At 39.0% G+C, this 16,445-nt stretch overlaps 1 protein-coding gene across 1 annotated transcript in view; it reads left to right on the forward strand.

Annotated features, from left to right (window-relative positions):
- The first annotated feature begins 684 nt into the window (after positions 1 to 684).
- Positions 685 to 16,445, forward strand: part of LOC119965253 (mitogen-activated protein kinase 9) — a 58,246-nt gene continuing 42,485 nt past the window's right edge. Inside the window, exons 1-7 of the mRNA XM_038795743.1 lie at positions 685 to 796; positions 1,820 to 1,878; positions 1,991 to 2,129; positions 3,428 to 3,593; positions 6,821 to 6,892; positions 13,568 to 13,750; positions 14,257 to 14,381. Coding sequence (XP_038651671.1) covers positions 2,001 to 2,129; positions 3,428 to 3,593; positions 6,821 to 6,892; positions 13,568 to 13,750; positions 14,257 to 14,381 — 675 coding nt within the window. The 5' untranslated portion in view covers positions 685 to 796; positions 1,820 to 1,878; positions 1,991 to 2,000. The remainder of the gene's footprint in view (positions 797 to 1,819; positions 1,879 to 1,990; positions 2,130 to 3,427; positions 3,594 to 6,820; positions 6,893 to 13,567; positions 13,751 to 14,256; positions 14,382 to 16,445) is intronic.

Below are 16,445 nucleotides of genomic sequence, written 5' to 3' on the forward strand. Positions count from 1 at the left end.
CATCTTACCATCTTCCTTGATTTGGCCTTATTCACTAATTTGCTATTACCATTTTTAAAAAGTTTGCCGCCTTCCATTATGCTCTACTTATCTTTAACCAAGTTACGATATTGCTCTGTGGCTTGGATCTTTCTCTATCAATTTACCCTTGCCTGAAACTTCCTCCAACTGCCCATCATCTACTACTTTTTGTTTCAAGTTTTATCCACAGCCCTAGTTATTTGTATCCTTATGGATAATTCGAAATTGGTTCACACTCCACAAACTGCCACTAAAATGAAAATGCAATTGTCCATTTGGAACTGAGACATTCTACACTACAGTTTTGAACGTCTACGTTTTTTGCTGGTTATTGTTTGTAGCACCATGTGATAGTCAATGTTCTAACGTGTGGGTCAACTATCTATTTCTGGGCTTCTCTCCGTATCATTCGTGCATGTTGACTTTCACCTCGGTTTGCATGGGTTTACATGCCTTTAATTTTCCTTCACCTGAAAAACTACATGAGTTTTTCTGAACATGATGCTGAAATTTAATTTAAATACTCTTTTCCTGCTCATTAAGTCAGCTGTCCTTAGCCACTCACAAGAAATATATATGTCTTAAATTAGTTTGTTTCTCAGCTTTTATATTTTGGAGAAATTAACTACTTTTTTTGCATTACAGTGCTGCATATGACAGTGTACTTGATGGGAGTGTTGCTGTTAAGAAACTCAGTAGACCTTTCCAGAACCAAACTCATGCAAAGCGAGCTTACAGAGAGCTTGTTCTTCTTAAGTGTGTTAATCATAAAAATGTGAGTCGAGAAATATTTCTATAATATTCTAGTATTGTGAGCAAATTAAAGATGGTAAACAGTTAAAGTAAAATTTATAATAATACTGAACATTTGTCTTGCACCCACAGGTTTGAAAATTAGCACAATGAAGTAGTGCATTATTATTACTCAAATGTGTGGTTTATTCCCAATGTGATGGAAAGATAAACCAAATAAATAAACAGCATTGCTTGAAAAGTTAACAATAAAATAATGCTAGGAACTTTGTGAAGCCTTCAGCTTGCCTTTTCCTTGTTTGTGGGAAAAATGTTTAATTGTAAAATGACAGAAAAGCATTATTGTGAATGACTTGCGCACTGCGTTTTCGTGAAACCTACTTGTTTGTTTAGATTTCTGTAGTTCTCTAATCCTTTCGTTTTCTTCATAATGCTTAAATTTAGTTGCAAGAATCCATTTGTTTTAATTTTATTTCCTAAATACTATTATGCAAAGATCATTGAGTCGCTTTAGATTCCTAATTATAAACATGTGAAGATACCCACTGCTTAAAGAAAAGGACTAAATTAATTATGGCAGTGGACTGGATAGTTAGCTACTCCTATAATTCAAGTAGAATTTAATGGGGGAAAAAAATTATAGTGTTTTACAAAAAATGTTGTGCCAAAATCCTGCAATACTCAGTCTATTCCGTTACAGTGCGCACACAATTTTAACGTTCCTTTGGGCATGTAACTTGTTTCAGGAATGTGAACTGGATGCATTTTGCATTTTTGAGAGTAATGCTCATATTGAGCAGGGAAAGTGTAGTAGTATAAAAACAAGATGCTGCGGATGCTGAAAATCTGAAATAAAAACAGAAAATGCGCAATGCAGCAGATCTGGCAGCATCTGTGAAGAGAGAAACAGAGTTAATGTTTCAAGTCCAATATGATTCTTTAGAACTATGCATTAATCCATAGTCATCAATGTAGTGAGGACTGTGGAGGTAGTACAACGATAACAATTCTAGATGAGACTGATAATTTACATTTCTTCTTGCAGATTATTAGTTTGTTAAATGTATTTACGCCACAGAAGTCTTTAGAAGAATTCCAAGATGTGTAAGTATTTGAGTAAAATGTGACAAAAGTAATAGATTCTGATATTTCATTGTGGAGAATTAGTGTTTCATAAAATACCTAAAGATTGCAATATTAATTCTGTGTTCTGCAGTTACTTGGTTATGGAGTTGATGGATGCCAACTTGTGCCAGGTTATCCACATGGAGCTGGACCATGAGAGAATGTCCTACCTTCTATACCAGATGTTATGTGGTATTAAGCACCTTCACTCAGCTGGCATTATTCACAGAGTAGGTACTCGGGATTTTAATTTCAGTTTTGCGAACACATAATGTATATGGCAAAGCATGTAGTTATACTTGACAAAATAACTGTTTTTGAGTATATGTGATGCATACTGATTGGTTGGCAAGTGGACTAATCTTCCAGTAAAATGATGGGACCTAGAGCACTCACTAATGTTCTCTCGTAGCCATTGATGGCTGGGAACAGAATGAGCACCAAAGAGTCTTGACAGCTGGAGCTGTTTTTAAACTCCATTTACCACACACTCACTGCAGACACGAAGATGACTTGTCGAAGACCTGCTACCCCGAGTGCGGGAGTCTGAAGTGGACCCACAGCTCCATGCCATTGAGGAGAGGAGGAATATCCTCTTTTTTTTGGGGGGGGGGGGGGGCCAGACTCGAGCCCGTCCTCCTGAACAGTGCCTGGGAGGTGACAGCTGAGATAGTTAGTGCTGCCAGCCTCACTGAGGAGATAGCTGATAATCCTGAGTGTGGGGCCATTGGTGAGGCCTCTGCCATGAGAGAGGCAGTAAAGCGTGCGTGTGTGATGTTATTAGTGTCTTCTACATGAATACTGACAAAGTTTTTATTTAACTCCTTTGCCATTTCCTGGTTCCCCATTATTATTTCCCCAGTCTTATTCTCTTATGAGCTTATGTTCACTTTGCCTTCTCTTTCTTTTTTAAAATATATTTAAAAAAGCTCTTGTCCATTTTTATATCACATGCTAGTTTACGCTCTTAGTTTATTTCTCCCTCTTTATTTTTTTGATCATCTTTTGTTGGTTTTTAAAACTTCCACAATGCTCTGGCTCACCACTAATTTTTGTCACATTGTATGTTTTTCTTTCGGTTTAATACTATCCTTCATTGCCTTGGCTAACAATGGGTTCATTTATCCTCATTCCTAGAATCCTCCTTCCTCACTGGGATGAAGGCTCATATCTTTGTTGTGAGCCATGAACAATTTTCATAAACATCAGCCATCTTTCTGGTAAACTCATTTCCAGGTTTATTCCCACCAACTCTGCCCTCATTCCTTTGTCATTGCCCTAATTTAAGTTTAGCACAATTGTTTCTGACCAAAGTTTTTCATTCTCAGACTGACTGCTACGTTCTACCATGTTATGGTCACTGTTTCCTCTGGGATCTTTTACTCAGATTATTTACCTCTGCCAATTTGCTTTTCCCAATCCCATCTTGATGTCATATGCTGCTTAAGAATTGATTTAAGTACGTTAAACTGACACATTTGTGCATATTATCTTTTTAAATGTTTTGGATTTTTTTTGTTTCCAAAAGGATTTGAAACCTAGCAACATAGTAGTAAAGTCAGACTGCACTCTGAAAATCCTAGATTTTGGACTGGCAAGAACTGCCTGTACTAATTTCATGATGACTCCATATGTAGTGACACGATATTATAGAGCACCTGAAGTTATCCTAGGAATGGGATACAAGGAAAATGGTAAGCTAATCTGTAAAACAGACCAAATATTTGAAGACACAAACATGTAATTGGTATGAATTCTTGAGTCGCTTTTTTCCTGTCTTGAAGCTGTTAATTCTCTTGTTGGATTATGGTTCTTACTGGTGCCTGTAGTGGGGTAGAATATCACCCAGGTAGCCATTTCTTGTTGGCAGTCATTGCAGCTGAGCCTAATCTTTTTTAGCTGGAGTTATTAGGAGCTAAATTTTACATCTTTGCTCTCCATTCATGGGGAAGTTAAAGTCACATGGAGCATCTAATTATTCCCTTAATTGATAATGGCCTACTCAGCACAGATTAGCAATTTTGTATTTTATGATCTCTACACTTTGAATTGCAATTGTTAACCAAGTTATGGCAAACAAGGGCAGCACAGTAGCATAGTGGTTAGCACAGTTACTTCACAGCTCCAGGGTCCCAGGTTCGATTCCCGGCTTGGGTCACTGACTGTGCGGAGTCTGCACGTTCTCCCTGTGTTTGCGTGGGTTTTCTCCGGGTGCTCCGGTTTTCTCCCACATTCCAAAGATGTGCGTGTTAGGTGGATTGGCTGTGCTAAATTGCCCATAGTGCCCAAAAAGGTTAAGTGGGGTTACTGAATTATGGGGATAGGGTGGACGTGTGGGCTTGGGTAGGGTGCTCTTTCCAGGGGCAGGTGCAGACTCATGGGCTGAATGGCCTCCTTCAGTGCGGTTTAAAAAAAAATCTATGAAAACAAAAAAATGTTATATAACTGGGACTGTGATTCAACTTAAAGGAAAGAAAGACATGGGGCAAACATTAAAATAGCATGTTGGAAATGAAAATTGGGCTTTTCCAGAATGGATGGTTAATCTGTAACGAGCAAGTTGAAAATAATAGTAATCTTTATTGTCACAAGTAGACAATAACACTGCAATGAAGTTACTGTGAAAGGCCCCTAGTCGACACATTCGGCGCCTGTTCGGGTACACGGAGAATTCAGGATGTTCAAATTACCTAACAGCATGTCTTTTGGAACTTTATGGGAGGAAACCGGAGCACCCGGAGGAAACCCACGCAGACATGGAGAGAACGTGCAGGCTCCACACAGACAGTGATCCAAGCTAGGAATTGAACCTTGGACCATGGAGCTGTGAAGCAACAATGCTACCCACTGTGCTTCCCGTCTATCCCATTGTCTCAGTCTTGCTCTATCAACATTTATTTTCTCCCCCCTTGAATTTTCTCCACTGCTTCTCTGGGCAAATTTGAAATTTTAAACATCTAAATACCAAGTTGGAAACATCCAAACTGGGAAAGCATATATGTAGTATTGCCCCATTGTTGAAATGCTGCATATTAATGACTTGAAGACTGTTGATAACTTTGCTCTCCTACACTATGTGGGTGAACAAGCACACCAAAATCAGTTGGGCCATTAATGCTCATTGTTAAGGTTGGACCATTAATGCTCATTGTTAAGGTTATATTTAAAAGAACTTATCAGGAGGAAAATATATGTGGAAATAATGGGAGAGATTTGCACTAACTCTGGATAGAAATGGGATGACAGTGCTCCAGTTATTGTGAGGATCCCACTGCCAAACCATCATTGATGGATTTGTCTGTTTCAGCTGGGAGGCTAATATGACAATAGGACCCTATGACATATTACCATTTTGGGAGACATTGTGTGGAGCTGAAAGAGACCAAACAAACAGTCAGTTCAAAACCTTTTGTGAACCAGGAGGCCACAGAATAATGTTGGCTGCCCAGATCTCCCACTTCCACGTCTATCTTGCACCTGACCTGATCAGCCTTTGGGCTGCCTGGCCTTGGTCAGGTATGGAACTGCTGAGCTGCAAGAAGGCACCCATTTGATACCCATAGCTTGACAGTGGCATGGAAATGAAGTCCAATTCTCAAAGTACTAGGATTATATTGTGTTAGTGGCCATGTACTCTGCCAGAAGCCTTACTAATGGTATAAATTTATTCCAGTAATTCGCTAGCTACTTATTTAAAGAACTGTGGTGTACAGATGATGCTGCACCTCTAAGAAACTGAGAGAGACATTAAAGTTGTAACATCCTTTCTTGAGGAAGCCCAAGGTCATCTCACGATGGAAATGGGGGAGACGGGGAAAGAACACTCCAGTTAAAGCGGCTTCATACTATACTCTAATGTTCATTATGGGAAATACCAGTTTCAGTATCAGAATCAATCCTATTGTAAACTTCAAAAAGTTACCAGTGTTTTGACGCCTGTTTATTTGTAGTTTATAATTTTAAAAATGGGATGTGGCCACTATAAAATTTTCAAACAAATGTGATTTAACAAGATGGAGTACTTTTGATTCAATACACCTTTATTCAGTTCTGCCATGTAGTCTCAACTGAATTTATTATTTTAAGATTCCAGTTGAATTTGAAGTGCACAATTTAATTTTCTTTGAAAAAAGTAATGTACTTGTAAACTAAATAGACACGGTGTAATGCAGGAAAAAAATCAATTTGAATCTGGTTCATGTCGCATGTGAAAAGTAGGCAGATTTACTTAGAGAATTTTGATATTCCTTTTTCTTAAAATAAAATTGAAAAAGCATTCTGATGTAATTTACTGTAAATTTCAACTCTTATGATACAATAATTGCCTTTTTGAAAAGTCCTGTTCAGTATAATCTGGTAATCCTGTTTAGTGTAACTTGTTCTATTTTATGAAAATACTAAAACAGTTGCATTAAGCTTAATTGGTAAACAAAATAAAGTCACAAAACCTCTGACAAATGACATTTTTGCAGTTGGTTCTTAAGAAGACTGACTGAGTTATGTTAAGTACCATGAAGCACTTTTGGTTGCATTTTGTGAAGTTATGTAGCGACGTGCTAAATAGCATGTTCTTTTCATCTTTTCTGTTAATCTTACCCACCTAAACCATATAGTGGATTTATGGTCTGTTGGTTGCATTATGGCAGAAATGGTTCTCCACAAAATCCTGTTTCCTGGAAGGGACTGTATCCTTGCACGTAAAAAAAACTAAAGTTTGCTCATCCACATTCAGTGCTTTTTTAAATAAAACATACATAAAATGGAAGATCTACTGGTATTCAATTTCCAGACTCTACAATTTGTTACTGCTAGAATATATTCTTTATCATTGTCACGTTATGTAAATTTCAATACATATTTTGTTGTGGTTCTCATTTTCTGAAAGGCATGGTAATTATCCATCATTTCATTTTATTTTCAGTTGATATCTGGTCAGTGGGGTGCATCATGGGAGAAATGCTGAAAGGTTCTGTGCTATTCCAGGGCACTGATCGTATCCTTCCCCAGCCATGCTTGAATCTAAAGCCATATATGTTAAGAGCAAAAAAGATCATTACTTTTCCCTGATTTTGATGTTTTTAAGATGAAGTACATTATTTTAATTACTTTTAATTATTTTCCCAATTTGCCACTCTTGAACTTCTAGAAAAACTCTGTACATGTCTTGATTTTTACTTGTTGTTAAATCTGTTAACTGCATTCCATTAATACCCTTTCCAAGTACATTAAAATTTTCCTCCTTCTACACATTGTGCAAAACACATTTTTTTTCCCTCTTTCTTAAAACTATCTTTGTCCAACAAAAGATGGCAAGGAATAGTTTCTAAAGCTAATTGGCCACTGAAAGGAGCATTGAGTTTTCCAAATGTCAGGTTGACCCTGTTTCAATGAAGAAATAAAATTATTTTCTAAGGATTGTATTTTGTAAGTATAATTTGCTACACTCTGTTGTAGAAGTTTTATTAAAATGTTAACTTACTACTTGAAGTGCTTAAACATTAACATTAAGTATTTATTTTATCTCATGGTCTTTCATGCTAAGTTTCTGATTTGTGAAGTGCAAATTATAAATTTCCTGTGTATAGTTTAATAAGATTACATAGCTGCCCTTTCAAAATGGAAAGTTAAATGCAAAGGAGAAACTTTTAGGTTTCATCTGAAAAGTTAGAGGATTGTTTTTGAAAACTTTTTCCATTTAGCTTTACCTACATTTTGTGTTTCATAGCAAATTTTCTACAATCATGCTAACCAATTTGCTTGAATTCTTTGTCCTTTTGAATGCTCCCTCTGACATGCATGCAAGCCACTGATAGTCTAATGCATAGATATCAAATCTTCCATATCATTATTTCTGTTACTTCAATTTATCTTAAATCATGTTTCATATTATTGTTTGGTATTTGTGGTTGTAATTATATAATGCCATGGCCAGTTTTTGAAATCTGATTGGTCGGATGAAATTTTAAATCTCTGGGAATTTCAAGGTGAAAATAGAACTGGTTAGATAATGGCATTATATGGTGGCAGTAATAAACTCTTAGATTTGTATTTTTGGCGGGTGATGTATACTTACAATTACATTAGATACTTTGGTTAATATTCAGCAGTACATTGTGCACCACTAATTCAAACCATTTTATGCGAATCACCAAAATAGTCTTGTGGTTTTGTGATGGTTATTATGTAAGCAGTGCAAACCAAAAAATCAGATTACGTTTGTTAGCTTAAACCCATCAGACCATTGATCTTTCGGTGTCACCGTTTAGTTATTTTTTTCTTTGTTCTGTTCATGCCAGTTTTATGATCCAGTAATTGAGAAGTCTGGAATGGGCCCAAGACGTCCGTTGTTTAGGATGATCTTCAGAATACTAAGTTAAGGGAAGATTGCCTCCCTTCTGGATTTATGATATTTCTGGTGGCTTGAAATGCAATAAATTGGTTGTTACATAACACTTTTTTGTGGGGGGGGGGGGGGGGGGGGGGGGCCTTCAAAATGATTGTCATGCTGTAGCTCTGAACTTCCCTCATGGCGAATCATAAGATACTGAAAACTTACCACTGCTGTTGAGGAAAGCAGAAGGTCTGTAACTAATTGTAGACCACAGTAAGAAGTCTTATAACACCAGATTAAAGTCCAACTGGTTTGTTTCGAATCACTAGGTTTCGGAGCACTGCTCCTTCCTCGGGTGAATGAAGAGGTGGGTTCCAGAAAGTCAAAGATGCAATACGATACTTTGAATGCAAGTCTTGGCAGGTAATTAAGTCTACAGGTCCTGACGGAGTAACTGGAGTTAGGGATAATGAAAGGGTAAAGAGGTGTGAATTGTCTCGAGCCCCGACAGTTGGTAGGATTTCACAAGCCCAGGTCAGATGGTGAGGGGTGAATGTAATGAGACCTGAATCCAAGGTCCCGGTTGAGACCGTACTCATGTGTGCCAAACTTGGCTATAAGTTTCTGCTCGGCGGTTCTGGGTTGTCGCGCATCCTGAAGGCCGCCTTGGAGAATGCTTAACCGCAGATCAGAGGCTGAATGCCCTTGACTGCTGAAGTGTTTCCCGCATGGAAGGGAACATTCCTGCCTGGCGATTGCCGTACGATGTCCGTTCATCTGTTGTCGCAGCGTCTGCATGGTCTCGCCAATGTACCACGCTTTGGGACATCCTTTCTTGCAGTGTATGAGGTAGACAACGTCGGCCGAGTCACACGAGTATATACCATGTACCTGGTGGGTGCTGTTCTCACGTTTAATGGTGGTGGCAGGTCTTGCAGAGATTGCCATGGCAGGGTTGTGTGGTATCATGGTCGCTGTTCTGAAGGCTGGGTAGTTTGCTGCAAACTATGGGCCACTTCTCGAGTTTCCACCCCAAACACATTAAAGAAGCTGTCCCTTATGGACAAGCCCTCTGTATACTCAGGATCTGCTGAGATGAGGAGCGTAACAGATATCTACAGACGCTGAAAGATGCCTTCGTACGAACAGGATATTGCGCTCGACTCATTGATCGACAGCTCCAATGCGCCACAGCAAAAACCCGCACCGACCTCCTCTGAATACAAACATGGGACACAACCGACGAGTACTCTTCGTCGTCCAGTACTTCCCTGGAGCAACTACGACTCCTTCTCTGCAGCCTTCAACACATCATCGATAAAGATGAGCATCTTGCCAAGGTCATGCCCACACCCCCACTACTTGCCTTCAAACAACTGCACAACCTCAAACAAACCATTGTTTGCAGCAAACTACCCAGCCTTCAGAACAATGACACGACAAAGTCCTGTTTAACTTTAATCTGGTGTTGTAAGACTTCTTACTGTGCTCACCCCAGTCCAACGCTGGCATCTCCAAATCATTATTCTAGACCATCAAATATATTTTTAAAGAAAATTAATGTTCTAGATCATAAAATAGAAAAAATAATGCACATTTTGGTGTAGGCTGCCCCACCATGGAAAACCCCATTGACCGCCCGGCATAATGGAGCATCCTGCTGGCGGAGTGAAATAGAAATGTGGTGAGGCGGAGAATCTAGCCCATGATCATTTTGGCAAGAGGGATCCAGTTAAAAATCCTAAAGAGACCTTCTGATTTTGAAACTCTGTGGTTCTTAACTATATCATTATGGTTGAGTAATTTCTTTATAACAAATTGAGAGTAGGAACATTCTGATTTGTGTCTGATCTATGAAATAATGCAACAAATGTTTCATAAGATTACTTTACGTCTACAACCACAACCTTCTCTGTCTCCTTTACTCTTTAAATTTCACTGCCACTAATAACAGATGCATTTTGGTTCCGGTACATTCTGTCCCCAATCCTGTTTGTCCAGTGTATTTTATATCCCCCTGAACAGGTGAAAGTTTGCTCACATTTGTTTTTCTGGCCCCTTCCTCAGAACTGTGCTGATTGCATTTAATTTTCCAAACAATTACATAATCAAGTTTTCCTGACCAATCCACACTTCCCATTAAAGCAGAGAGCACAGAAGGCCATTTGTTCCATTATGCTTCTGACAATCTTGCTGATTCTTTTGAAAGAGCTTTCCAAATAGTCCCCTACTCTTTGCCTTACAAATGTTTCCTTTTCAAATCCAAATCCAAATCCCTTTTTAAACCACACTCTTCAGGTAGTGTATTCCAGATCAATATAACTTGCTGTATTTTTTTTAAAAAAGCTTTCCTCATCTTCCTCTGTTTCGTTGGCCAATTATATTGATTCTATGTTACTGACCTACCTACCAGTGGTAACAGGTGCTCCATATATACCCTTAACATAACCCCCTCAACATTTTGAACATCTTTATTAACTATGCTTCCTCGGGCAGGGAAGATTACTCAGTTTCTTTAATATCTCCGCACAACTGAAGTCCCTCATCCCTGGGTGCCATGCTGGTAAATCTCCTCTGCACCTACTCTAAGGCCTTCATAATGTCCTAAAGTGTGATGCCCAGGATTGGATGAAATACTCCAGATAAGACCTAATCAGCAATTTATGAAGGTCTTTAGCTCTCCATATGCCACAATATTTCTGCAGCTGTTGATGTGCTCAACAATTCATTGTCAATCTATGGAGTCCTTCTCTCAAATAAAACTTGTACAGTTTTCCATCCTGGTTGCTCCCTCTGGTATGGCCTGAATCTGCTCCCTCAAATCCAGGGGAACAGACTTGAACATACCTGGTGCAAAATTGGATTATCCATCCATTGCTGTATGTGGTTGGACCCCACCAGGCAGTCTTCTGCTCATTGTCCTCTAACAAAATCGTCCACTACTCCACCTCAACTCAACTTATTTTTCCACTACCAGTCTTCATCTTAAACCTAAAAACTCTTGTCTGGCTACTTTTTCCCTCAACAGTGTAAGGTATCTGTGGATTTTTTAAATCACTGATTGAAACCATCTTTTCTGTTTTTTCCACTTCCTCTCCCAGACCCGCATCTTTTTGTATCTTCTCTCCTATCTCTCGTTATGCCTCCTCTGACATCATTTTGCCTCAGAAAGCCACATATTGCTTTGTTGACCTTGATCCCACTAACCTGTCGATCACCGAATTTTCCTTTCTGTCTCCTGCTGGCTAACATAAATTATTCTCCCTTTGCAGGCATTACTGACCTTTTTCTCTTCAAAAACCCATTTCCCGTTTGCTGTTCCAAACTACTACTACTCTATCCTAAATCAGTCTTCCTTTCAAGTCTGAGTGCGCTGCGTACTGAATCCTTGCTAATCACTCCCTTAACTCAACATTTGAATCTCTTCAACCCGTTTTTAACTGCTGCTGACACTGTGATTTCCTTAATCAGTTACAAATTACATTCTGTGACTAGTGCAACATCTCCCTGTCTACAGCTTTTGGCACAGTCGAACACCCAATCTTCACTGGTGTCTCTTATGTTCAGCTGGGTGGGATTATCCTTGGTTGGTTCTGTTTTTATCATACCTGGGCATTCCTAGGAATGGTTTCTGTTTCTTATCTATTTTCTGCACTTGGGCAGCTTTATTCACAGCTCTACCTCTTCACCTCTTTTGAACCTTCCAATGCTTCTGTGCTATCAATTTTTCCAACATTCTGTCTTTAATGGCTTGCAAATTCCTCCAATTAAACCTCGAAGACCAAAACCATCACCTTTGGCCCTGTTGCAAGTTGCATACCCTTGCTACTAATTCTGTTTTCCTTCCTAGTCACTGTCTTAAATTACTGTTCACTCCCTTTGACCCCAAGTTAAGCATCCATATGCTTTCCATCACCAAAGGTTCTTTATTATTGCCCAACTCCACTACTTACCTTGCCACATGTACATAGAACATTCCGTGCAGAAGGAGACCTTTCAGTCCATTGAGTCTGCACCGACCCACTTAAGCCCTCACACCCACCCTACCCCCATAACCCAAATAACCCCATCTAACCTTTTTTTGGACACTAAGGACAATTTAGCATGGCCAATCCACCTAACCTACATGTCATTGGACTGTGGGAGGAAACCAGAGCACCCGGAGGAAACCCCGGCAGACTCCGCACAGACAATGACCCAGCGGGGAATCGAACCTGGGACCCTGGCGCTGTGAAGCCACAGTGCTAGCCACTTGTGCTGCTGGAACCTGCATCAAATCCTTTATCATTTTCATACTTGGTTATTCCAATGCTCCATAAAATTTAGGTCACCCAAAATTCTGATCCCAAAGCTTCCAATTTTGAATAATATTATTTATAATTTTCTTAATCACATTTTAATACCTGCATGAATTCTCCTGCAGCCTTAGCCTCTCAAAACTCTTCCAACTCTAGCTTCTTGTGCATCCATCATCGTTTTTTGATAGGAGTGCCTTGAGCCACCTTGCATCCTACCTGCCGGTATGCTCTCCTTGATCTTTCCGTTCTCCATCTTCTGCAAGACCTTCCTTAAAACCAACACCGTTGAGCTTTTCGCCATCTCTCCTAATATCTCCTTTAGCTCAGCATTCATTTTTGTCTTATGCCCCTGTGCAACACCTTGGAATAGTTATCTTAAGTGTTTTAAATTATTCTGGAAAAAATGTGGAAATTGGAAGAATGCATCAATGTGGCCATGATCTGTGCTCATTTGACCTTTTGTCTTGAACTGCAAATATACATTTCTTTTTCCCAGCATCTGCATTGCATTGAAGTCCAGACTAATCGCACATACTTCAACATTATGAATGTTTCCTCCCTCAGAATTAAAAATTGGTAACTTCTTAACACTCCATTTTGCGATCTTGCACTATTAACCTTTAGTTAATCCTTATTTGCTGATTGAACTTTTATGGTTAGTGTTTGCAGTGCATTTGTGCTGGCTTTGAGCAAAATAGAGGAGCTAGAAGTGCAAGTGGTATTTCAGTACAATATTTCCAATTTATTAAGTAACCTAATTGATAGGATAAACGTTAGATTTGTTGCATCTGGTAAATAATACAAATGTGAATATATGCAGGAAGTAGTAAAGTACATTTACATTAAATACTGTAGAATGCTGATTTGAAGATGTTCATAAATGGGTATTGGGTTTCAAGGTTTACAGCCCAAGAAAATGGGACAGTAATGATAGTTTAAATTGGAGTAATAAAACAGAATTGCACTGCAGTTACTAAATTTAAAAAACAAAAATTGGCATGCGAAATATTAACCAGTTTTCCTGAACTAGTTGACACAGATATTGATCAGTGGAATAAAGTTATTGAACAACTAGGAACACCATCTGCAGAATTCATGAAGAAATTGCAACCAACTGTACGAAATTATGTAGAAAATAGGCCAAAGTATCCAGGGCTTGGCTTTGAAACGTTGTTTCCGGATTGGGTTTTTCCAGCAGATTCGGAACGTGACAAGTTAAAAGGTGCGTTTTGCTTTTTTAAACTTTTGATCGGTTAAATTGCATTGTGTATGTGCTTTTAAAACTTTGTTCACCAAGAGCATTAGAAAAACAGAAATGAAATCATTGAAAATAAAATTGCTGAAAATACTAGAAACCAGGGATTATGAGCAACTTGAAATGTGTAAAATTTTGATGGTACATGTGACAGCATAGGATTTCTGAAAATATTAAGATAGTTCAGAAACAAGGTTATTTTCTAACTTTTATGTTAAGACCATTTTGATTGAGCATTTTCAAAGCAAACAAGTATTTTGTTTTGCAAGTTGTAGTTCATGAATCAAATTCTTGAGGGACGCTTTCCACTTTCGTCAGTGTAGTGAAATCACAAGTTTGTTAAAGGCCATGTTTACTAATTTGCAATTGCTGGTGTAAACAAAATCCTCGATAGTGTTTAATTAAAGTGTGCAGCGTTTATAAAATGAATAAATTTTATATATACCCAAACTATTTTGTATATTAAATTACAGTAAGTCAGGCCAGAGATCTTCTATCAAAAATGCTGGTTATCGATCCCGACAAGCGAATTTCTGTTGATGATGCCTTACAGCATCCATATATTGCTGTTTGGTACGATCCTTCTGAAGTAGAAGCAGTAAGCAAGTTACTTTTGATCTAACATTTTTGTTATATATTTTATACATGTGTTTGATTTATGTTTTACTTGTGCTTAAACTGCTGTTTTAAATTAGACTCTGCATTGAAATTTGTACTTGAACACAAGAACGCAACTGATGGGTACAGGAGTAGATCAAATGGTCTATCGAACCAGGTCTGCCATTCCATTGCTAATCTTGGGCTTCAACCCCACTTTCCCGCTGGCTCCCTGTATCCCTTGATCTCAGCCTTAAATATAGTTTGTGATGGTGTATCCACAACCCTTGGGTGCTGAGAATACCGAAGATTCACAACCATTTCAGTGAAGAAATGAGTGATCTTTTATCCTATAGTCCTCTAGATTCCCCAACCAGCTGAAAAAACCCTGTCTATCCTGTCAACCTCCTTCAGAATTTTGTATATTTCCACCTCATTCTTTTAACTCCAGAAAATATAGGCTTAATTTACACAGCCCCTCATCAGAAGACAACCCTCTCATCCCAGGGACCAACATCGTGAACGTTCACTGTACTTGCCTCCTTTCTTAAATATGGAGACCAAAACTGCACAAAGCATTCCAGGGGTGGTCTCACTAAAGTTCTGTGGAATTGACCATGACTTCTTTATTCCTACTCTCTAATTCCCTTCCATAAAGGTTAACATGCCATTTTTTTAAAATTGGAGAAGGGTGTCACTGGCTAGGCCAGCATTTTATTGACCATCCTTAATTGCCCTTAAGAAGGTGGTGGTGAGTCATCATCTTGATCTGCTGCAGTCCATATGGTGTAGTGCTGTTTGGGTGGGAATGACAGGATTTTGACCCAGCAACAATGAAGGATTGCAACAAAGTTCCAAGTCTGTTTGGTGTGCGACTTAAAGGGGAACATGCAGGTGATTGTGTTCCCATGCATCTGCTGCTCTTCTCCTTCTAGGTGGTATTGGTCATTGGTTTGGCAGGTGCAAATGAAGGAGCCTTGATGGGTTGCTGCAGTGCATCCTGAGTTGGTATTCGCTGCTATCATTGTGCATCGGTGGTGGAGGGAGTGGATGTTAAAGGTGGTGGATGAGGTGCCAATCAGGCTGCTTTATCCTGGATGTTGAGTTGCTTGAGTGCTGTTGGAACTGTACTCATCCAGAGAAGTGGAGAGTATTCCATCACACTCCTGACTTGTGCCTTGGTTTAGAGAACACCAAAGTATACCATGGAGTTCACCTGACCCATAACTTTAAATAGATTTTGGTTCTGGGGAGCACGAGGGCCCGCTTTACAGTTGTGATGCAACAAACAGTTAAAGTATGTTTAAAACAAAATAATGTTTATTCTGTGACTCCAGTTAACATTTTATAAACACACAGTAAACAGTTTATCAACTACCAATCCTGACCACCCTCCAAAAGATACAGTACTCTATAGATAACCCGTAATAACTTTCCAACAACATCTACAAGTGAACCCACTTTTAAATAAAGACAGCATATTTAAATTCGCTACAAAAACGGGTATTACTTTGAAATCATCAAGTGAATTTTAGATTGCAGAGAGAGATCATAGCATCTTCCTGCTGTGAATGCAGCTCTTCACCTCAAAACGAAACCAAAACACACTGCAGCTGCCAGCTCAAAAACAAAAGTGACAGACAGACATCCCAGCTGCACCCACACTCTGACATCACTGCAGCTATTTGATAAACACCCATTTCTTAAAGGTACATCCATCTGACATATTCCTACCCAGGCTATGATCTGCTCGTGTAGCCACAGTATTTATATGGCTGGGCCAGTTCAGTTTCTGGTCAGTTGTAACCCTCGGTGTTAATAATGGGGGATTCAGCAATGGTAATGCCAATGAATGTCGAAGGGGGATAGTTGGATTCTCTGTTGTTGGAGGTGGTCATTACTTTTTTAAATAAATGTAGAGTACCCAATTATTTTTTTTCCAATTAAGGGGCAATTTAGTGTGGCCAATCCACCTAGCCAGCACAACTTTGGGTTGTCGGGGTGAAACCCATGCAGACACGGGAACAATGTGCAAACTCCACATGGACAATGACCCAGGGCCTGG

The sequence above is a fragment of the Scyliorhinus canicula genome, chromosome 4 (assembly GCF_902713615.1).
Source record: "Scyliorhinus canicula chromosome 4, sScyCan1.1, whole genome shotgun sequence".
In the NCBI taxonomy this organism is placed as follows: domain Eukaryota; kingdom Metazoa; phylum Chordata; class Chondrichthyes; order Carcharhiniformes; family Scyliorhinidae; genus Scyliorhinus; species Scyliorhinus canicula.